Source organism: Staurois parvus, unplaced genomic scaffold (genome assembly GCF_062004578.1).
Source record: "Staurois parvus isolate SC_StPar_1 unplaced genomic scaffold, SC_StPar_1.0 ptg000019l, whole genome shotgun sequence".
Lineage (NCBI taxonomy): Eukaryota > Metazoa > Chordata > Amphibia > Anura > Ranidae > Staurois > Staurois parvus.
Genome location: NW_028317815.1, coordinates 10,545,719 through 10,555,000, shown reverse-complemented (window position 1 = coordinate 10,555,000; position 9,282 = coordinate 10,545,719). Strand labels below are relative to the sequence as shown.

At 38.4% G+C, this 9,282-nt stretch overlaps 1 protein-coding gene across 1 annotated transcript in view; it reads right to left on the bottom strand.

Moving 5' to 3' along the window:
* The window catches only part of CERK (ceramide kinase), a 117,274-nt gene that overhangs the window by 69,084 nt on the left and 38,908 nt on the right, over positions 1-9,282 (bottom strand). The window contains exon 2 of the mRNA XM_089684800.1: positions 8,270-8,341. Coding sequence (XP_089540926.1) covers positions 8,270-8,341 — 72 coding nt within the window. The remainder of the gene's footprint in view (positions 1-8,269; positions 8,342-9,282) is intronic.

Below are 9,282 nucleotides of genomic sequence, written 5' to 3'. Positions count from 1 at the left end.
CAGGCTGTCAGATCGTATTCTGACAATGGGGCCTTGGGATACATTTAGGAAGTCAACATAAGGCATATTCCAGTGGCATTTGTTAGCTGCAATCAAACACTCATATCATATTTATATTTAACATATTCAAAACCTAGACTTTAGACTTGTTCAAAATTAATCCTAAAAAATGTAAGTAACCAATTATTTTAAAAAACTATTTTCCAAATAAAACAGACTTTAACCATAATTTTCTTGTTGCCTCTATTCTTTTTAAAGTAGAACTATAGGCAAACTTTTTTCTTTCATTTTGGATAGAGCAAGGGAGTGTTATAACCTGCCAGATTTTTTTTCGCCATCTGTGGCTCATTGCAGAGATTTCCCGTCACTTCCTCTACCATAGCCAAACAAAGTAAGACTAAATCCCTTCAAATTAATGGAACTCCTTGGGGACCCCAGGTCACTGGAACTAGTGTCCCCATTGGAAGATTTCCCCTCTATTACTTTTCTTGGGACAGCCAAAAATGTGGCACTTTCTGACAAGTGTTTTAATCCCTTTTCAAAAAAACTTAAAGAAAAAGCTTTGCCTTTAATTATACTTCAATGTGGCAGTGAATACTACCTGTTCCGAGAAGAAAACTCAAATAAGCAACCATAATTAAATCACACAATGTGATTAGATTTGTTAGGTAAATGTAGGTCTACAAGCACCAGAGAAACAAAAGGAATGCATTGTACTATAAAAAAAATGTGATGGAAAAAGCAAAGACTGCGAATATACTACCACAACACGACATTAAAATTACTAAGAAATTTATTTATTCAAAACAGAGAATTACCAAAACATTTACTATTGATGTATGATAGGGAATCATGTTATTATCTGAAAAATAAACAGAGGCTCACTCTGTGAAGACACAAAATGAAATGCTATACTTGGATGCACACAAGTGGAAATTTAACTAAAGCAGAACTAAACTGGCATTTAGTGCATGTACACGCAGCATATTTGCACATTATGGCACTCGTACCTTGCAAAATACCCATCTCCAGCAATGTATATGTTCACAGCTCATGCCTTTGGTTCCATCTTTCCTCGTCTTCTTCCAGGTTCAGAGTCTACGATTGTCTTGACTGGTCAGACTTGGATAATGCAACCCCCATGCATGCATATGGCAGTTGCTTTGTCTAAGCACAGTCATGCCAAGACAGTAAACGGAGTTGCACGGCTTTGGGTAAAATAAAAAAGAAAATTCTGGCAGGCAGGGAAGACACGGGGGTTGATTTACTGAAACTGGAGAGTGCAAAATCTGGTGCAGCTCTGCACAGAAATCAATCAGCTTCCAGGATTTATTGCCAAAGCTTAAATGAACAAGGTGAAGTTAGAGGCTGATTGGCTACCATGCACTGATTGGCTGCCATGCACTGATTGGCTACCATGCACAACTGCACCAGATTTTGCACTCTCCTAGCTCTGTTAAATCAACCCCACAGAGTGTCCCCTATCATAAAATTCTACCTTTCAGCATTTAGGATTTACCTAATCTACCTATAGATGCTGTCCAAAGCAACCAATTTGAATACCAACATTTCTTCCATCAGATAATAAAAGGAAGAAATGTTAAAATTGAAAAAACAGACTTTCTTCCATATGTATTTAGTTCACTAGAGCTATGGTGACAGAAATATTAAAAACGTTTAGCAAAACTATGTGAAACTGATACAAGTTTTATGCATTTATAGAGAGAAGACCTCTTGATCATCGGTTTCCAGGTTCATTCTCTCTCTGTGCCACTGCATCTCTTGGTCTCTTGTTAGGCTATAATCACCATCAAGTTTAGCCTGAATTGAAGATCAGTACCTCAGTTTTCAGCTCTGGCAACCTGGTGCAGTACATTTGGTCACATGTGGGGGTTGCAGTACCAATTTGTTAAGCCCCACTGAGAACTACCTGAACTGATGCAGTGTTACATTACTGTATGTTGTGCAATGGCAGACCATTTATTTGAATGGGCTGCCAAGACACCACAAAGGATCTAAAATCAGACCTGCTCCATTTTTCTTTTTCCTTGATATGCAGCGCAAACCTAAAACCACAGTTGTGCACTATGGTATGCTGCAACACAAGCATGTGCTGGTTTAATGCACTGGGATGCTATTCAAACTGTTCACTACAGCAACGCATACATCTGAAAGGGATCTAAAGGTTAAAGAGGATGTTCCACCTCAGTGGAAGGTGTCCTTATTTGGGTTGCCCACCTCTCGCTCCCTACAACAGTGCATAACTTTACCTGTGGTTGGGTGAATTAGTTAACATGTTATAACCAAAAAGGCAAGTATCTAGCTGCTCGTCCCCAATACGAAAACGCATAAAGAGCCCCCCTATATGGGACTTTAATGCAGCGACCATAGTACATATACTCATAGAAAAGTCTTTTAAAAATATACATGCTTTATTCCATAAACATACTTATAAAAGATACATATTTTTCAAAGAAAATTGATTGACAATGCTACAAGGTACTTTCTTCACAACATGAAAAAAAAAACTCCCAAAGAAAGGGAGACTATCCCGACGCATTTCGATCATTCCATTTTTTTTTTATCTTCTTCAGGTGGCATGGATACAAGAGAAATTTCTAAAGTATTAAACAGGCATTAATCAGAGTAATTATAAAATAATGGTGTCCAGGATGAGACTGCATATTCCAAGGCCTCAACGGCACGAGTCAATAAAAAAAAAGCAAGGGTGGCCAGATATCCACCTTATGGCTGACAGCAACTGGGGAACACCAAATCACCCTCAATATTCCTCATATTGAGAACATGGTAGATGAACACAGAGAACTAAAGTGTTTATTGCTATTATGGTGAAGACGTCACAGATCTCACAGAACCACAGATTTAAAACAGTTATATGATTGAGGTGGAGAGAAATAGAGATATCCCAAATACCAGTAGATAAAAGCTGTGTCCAGGTTCTTTGTCAAACAATCAAGATCACAAAGCGAACCACCCTCAGAACAGATTTACAAGAGGCTTATATAAGGCTCTTAAAATACTGTACATTCAATTATTTGTTAAAATAACAGTGTTCATAATTATTTCTATATGTGCCTGCAAATCAGCCTTAAAAGTAGTGTTAAAAAAAGAAAGAAAAGAACACATACCACAACATGAACCCCAAAGTACTAAAGACACTTTAAATATTAAACCGTGGTTAACAATTAATTACTTGTGAACGATTTTCATGGTTCAAGAACACTAACAGAAGAAAATATGTGGCAAGCCAATATATGGTGAACCATACGAATCCGACAACTGTAGTTTCTAAACAAAGTATTTTATGTTGGTACAGGAGTACTAGTTTATATGAAGAAAATTATGCTTCTGGGTGAATTATATACAACCTAATAAAAATGCTGTTCTGCGTTTAGGAGTCTTCACTGATCTATAAAAAGTCTATGTTAAAATACTTTCTCTGCATGTAAAATACGAAGTATACAGTAGTTGAAAAACCAACAACCATTGCAATGCGATGATCTTTGACCTGTAATGCAGTAATACAGAAACTTCAGGGGGTGTGGAAATTTTTTTTAAAAAACTACTTGTCCAGGGACTAAAATCGGGTCCCAATCTACTTGTCCCTCATGACAATCTATTTGTACTGATAAAAAAATTTTTTTTTACAAAAACCGTATTTAAAATCAGAGGTGATTTTAGGAATGTCTGGGACTTTTAAAAACAAAAAGGGGCTTTATTGCATCTTAAACGTGTAATATTTTTAACATTGCACTGTTTATCTCCTCCTCCTCCTCTCCCTGCCCGTCTCTAGCACCACACCCAGGGACTAGCAGGGAAGGGAGAGACCTTGCAGTGTAATCAGCACCGATTGGCTGCTCGTCAGGAAAGGGGGAGGGGGTCAGGGCTTCCCTTTCACTGCCAGAGCCATTTTAGCGTTTTTTGCACGTTTAAACAATCATTTTAGGCCTGAAGATTACATAAAACCCCCAAACATTATATATTTTCTGAAAGCAGAGACCCTAGAGCAGTGGTTCTTAACCTTGTTGGAGGTACTGAACCCCACCAGTTTCATATGCGCATTCACCGATCCCTTCTTAATTGGAAAAATAAAATATGATTTTTAAAATTCAAAACATAGGTATATATTTAGGTATATATTTATACATAAAAATGCACAAAATGAACAAAACCGTTAAGAACAAAGAACAAAACCATTAAAACATGATTTTCACACAAAAACAAAAACATAATAATGAATATTTACTGCACGAATCATATGAGTCGGGTGTGGGTCTTCACCTCCGCCGAACCCCCGAGACTGACTCACCGAACCCCTGGGGTTCGATCGAACCCAGGTTAAGAACCACTGCCCTAGAGAATAAAACCGTAGTAGTTCCAAATTTTTTATGTCGAATAATTTTACCACAAACGTTTAGTAAAAAAAACAAGTAAGTTAATTTTAGGGCACAAAAAAAAGCAATAAATTACCCTATATTTTTTTAAAATATAAAAGATGAGGTTGCAGTGAGTGAATAGACATCCCACTTGTCAAAACTACAATTGTGCGTGCTCGTGAAATGGCGACAATCTTCAGTACCCTATATTTTCTATAGGTCAACACTTTTAAAGCTCCTTATAGGTCACCAGTATAGTGTACAGAGGAGGTCTGGTGCTAAAATTATCGCTCTCATCCTGGCGGGCACGGCGATAAGTGACATGAGTATCGCAATCGACGGTTTCATGCTTAGCGCCCCAGCATGTGCTTTTACGTTTGTACGTGCGTATTTGTGGGGCTGGGGGCCTCAATATTGCTTTTTTTTTTGGGGGGGGGGATGGTATGTGCTTGGGTGTAACTTTTATTTTTTACACTACAAAAAACAAAAAACAATTTTTTTTTCATCACATCATATGTGATGATTTTTGGTGACAGGTTCTCTTTGAGACATCCAAGGTCTAAAAGACCCTGCATGTCTCCCCTCTGCTCCACTGAATACAATATGGTGCACATTGCACCATATTACATTCTTTCCCGGGGATTGTATTGCAATCTCTCATCGGGGACCCGGAAGTGACATCGTAACGTCACTTCCGGGTCAGCACAAGAAGGGGAGGGGAGCAAACTTGCCCGCTCTTCTCCCTCCCCTTTAACTGATGGCAAACTGGGCCTGCAGATGGGCAACCGGAGCCCGGGAAACCTCTCAGTGGGGCATGGAAAGGCTGGCACTGTGTGAAAGCAGTGCTGCCACTGACTGCTTCACCTGACAGGTGAGCCCGCTGCTTGCCCATAGCAGGAATAAAGGAGGAAAAAAACTACCTGCCTGGCGCCCAGAACTACATGTCCAACATCCCTAATGAAACCTTTTAATGCTTTTACATAAAAAAAAAAATTATCTGGAAACCAAAAAAGTCTGATGTATAAAAACCTCGGAAGCGCCATGTAAGTCTGTGGGCAGGTAAATGTAATCAGATGCACATCCACTTACTTCTGAGTCCATCCAGATCCGGAAAAAAATGGAAACGGTCTGCACCCTTTTCCATTTTTCCCAGACTGCAATGTGATGGATCAGAGTTAGTATGATATAAATGGAGGAAAGTTCCTGTTTTTTAAATGGAGTAATTGTGAACACACTGCTTCAAAAGGTCATAGTTCGTAATATAGCACAAAGTATTGTACGTATGAATACCTTTTTTTTTTTCTTTGAGAAAAAAAAAATATTTTTTTTTGGTCAACACGTGATGTCACAGCCTCATCGCTCATGCTTAACTAGAGCGGGGAGGCACATCTGTTTATTGAAAGGCGAGCCTAATTATACAGACAGTGGAGAAGTTCCTCATCTGAGGATTACATCGCACACAGCAGGCTGGTGGGAGGGTGGGATTATGTTATTCAACAAGCTGGCGATTTAAACTACAGATGGAGAAGTTCCTTACTTTGTGTGTAAATAAGCCCGCCTCCTTACTAAACAAATAGGAGCATGAAGGGGGCGCGCAACTGACCACACAAGATACAGGCATGCTGTACATTAACACAGCATCCTGTAACTCCCGGCAGGGATACAAACTTGCTTCTGTGATTGCTGTGGTCAGGTAAAAACAGGGATCCAGGAGAACGGACCAGATGACCATTTTTTTTTTAATAAAACAGACAGGTATATGCACACACATTTAATATTTTGTGGGGTAACAAAAGTGACATCTGTCCTGTTCTGCTCTGAACCATCAGGGGATCTGTTCAAGGATGAACAGACCAGATTATTATTATTATTTCAGGTACTTCTATAGCGCCGTCAATTTACACAGCGCTTTACATATACAGTATATTGTACATTCATTTCAGTCTCTGACCCTCAAGGAGCGTACAATCTAAGGTGATGGCGCCCATACAAAAGGTCCCATGCCTAAAAATGCATCTAAAGCCAGAACTGACAACAGTCCAAAGTTATTTCAAATCAATAGGTATAAAATGGAAAGTCTTCCAGTGGCAAGTTTCCCTAACTTCCTATAGGGTTTCCAGGAGAGGAAGTGAACAAAAATAATAGAGAACAACAAAAAAAAATCTGACAGCTTTTTAACTGTTCCTTACTCTTACCCAAAAAGTTCTGGCTTTAGATATATTGTCAGTAGTAGCTATTCTTATGCTTGCTTTTCATTTTCTAAACTGCTCGAGAAAAATGAGTGGACTGTCTGCTAAATCACACGGAGGCTCGTTTTTGCGTTAAGGCAGCCACTATTTCATCAAGAATGACAAGGCAATGATAGGAGAGGGGCAAACAAGAATGCTGTGCAGAGCACCTACATCCTTTTTATCAACTGATGTCATTAGTTGTAGGGATGCTGGTGGCTAGAAGGTTGTAATGGTGCATAACGAACACCTGTGGCTTTGTGTGACTAAAAGGCAGGCTTGATCCACCTGCTGGCTTGTAAACGTTTGGGCAATTTTTAGGCATTTTGCCAAGGCACCCGTGAAGAAACCACAAGGCACTGGGCACCCTGGTTGAAAAGGCTGATTTAAACTATTGAACCTTGCAATGACTATATTGGACTGAAGCTAAGAGGGAAACTAAAGCATTACTTTTTCTTCTTTTACAATAAATATAGGATGCTAGAAAATTAGACAGTGGCTCTTGCAGGTTCAGTTCGTTTCTGCATTTTAATGTAATGTATTTGAAAATATTAACAGAAGGATCAGAAGGGTTAGATTGTGTATCAACTTGTTACTGCTGCCTGTGGATCTGTTTGAATATTCGTCTTCCTGTCTCAAGATGACAACATGGTCAAGCTAGACCGGATGGCATAAAAATACAAACGATTCTTCCTTCAGATATCATCATAGCCAAACGTCCACTAATTGTTAAAGGAGCATGTTTGTTAGGTTAGCTTTTAAAGATCATTTACATCTCACAGTTACTAAAACACACTATAATTAGCCCATTATGTTTAAAAGGGTTAATTATTAAGACTATGGGATGTCAAACATCACAATACTGCTAAGCGGTTAATATTTTAGTGTATTTGGCCAACAAAAAGGTTCAACAGAAGGTCTTTGCACAGGAAGAAAGACTAAAGAGAGGCCAATATAATAAAGATTAGGGACCATTTACACCATGTGTGGTGACAAGTTTTATTCTGCACTAATCAACGCAGGTTACAAAAAGGCCCATTGAAATGTATATGTTTCTATGTGCCCTGTTCACAACACTGCATTAAGGTGGTTTGCAGTGTGTTACATGAAAATGTCATAACAAAAGTCCTCAAAGCAAGCCTGTCAAATAAAAAACTTCAACCCATTTCTTAAACATCATCCAATAACTTTGTAAACACAGCAGATAGGATTCCAGCAAAGGTATGGGGCCATTGACACTTCTACAGCCCACTGCAGTGCGATCATGCACAGTATGTTAGGACAGCACTTTCCTTATGAATGGGTTACCAACACACATCAGGGGGCAAATTAGCGAACACATGGCAGCTACTGTAGGGTGTTGACATTTCATTGACAATTGGTATTGGTAATGCAACACACACAGCCATAAGTTTCCACAATGCATGGGTGTGAATGGACTCAAAGGGTAAGTATAAACACTGGAGAATGCCCATGACAAGTAGAGGTGCTGGTAAATATTTGAGAATTTAGTTGCTACTGATACATTCAAAAGAAATGATGATAATCAGTACATGGGGGGATTCAAAAAAGCATGGTTTGTTTTAATTGCTCCTAGTGCAAAAAAAGAAAAACTAAAGCATTATTTCTCCATTATGTACATACCTGAAGGTAACCGATCAGTAAAGCTGCCTGTGAGTCCTCTTGCTCTATGGAATGCTCGTGTCAAGCACATGCCTAAAGGAAAAAAAAAAAAGTTAAGAGAAAATAAATGAGAAAAAAAGGGCAGACATACTCAAGTACAATGGGTAAAAAAAGCAAATAATTTGTCAGAATTTTATATGCTGGGGCATAACCTCAGCTCCAATAAACAGGTAATGAAACTGCAATTGCAGGCTCTGAGACTTGTCCCTCCAAGCAGCCAGATTGATCCTTGATATTTCTAGCCTGCAATGGAAAAATCTGGAACTGGACTGGTTGCTATGGGCAAAAAAAATGTTTTATTACACAATGTCTTATGTTCAGAAAGTAGAATGGATGCTCTTGGTGACAAACCTATCAAGAATAGGACAAACCACACTCATTAGGTGCTCACCTATCAATAGGAGAATTTTTACACATACTCAACCTCCAAAATCAGGAAGTTTATCTTTAGAAAGAAGACAGACACAGGCTTAAAAATTATTGGTTTTCTGATAAATTTTAACATCTGGAGAAGAATGGTGGACTGCTGTTTGCTAGATAATTCCCAGTTGTTGAATTTGTGATATAGTTGTAAACTAGTACAAAACAGACCAAATGGAACACCACTACTAAACCTGTACAGAGGCAGAGTAACATTTTCTATGTCCTAAATCGATGGGAAACGGGAGCTGAGATTAAAGAAAAGGAGTACTACATCTGAAAATATCAAAGCAAAGAGAAGGAAATTTGAGTATGCCACAGAAATGGCCTAAAGCAAAAATGCCATCATTTATAAAATGCATAAATATAGGAACATCTTAAAAATAATAAAAAAAAAAAAAAAAAAAAAAAAAAAAGGGAAGGTGTATTCTCCACAATACAGGGATCACCATCATCTATCTTTTAGTAAAAAAATACTTTCTAAGATTAGTTTTGAACTTTCTTCCTGTTAGTTTGAGGTCATGCCCTTGTGTTCTTGATTTTGGTTTTATATT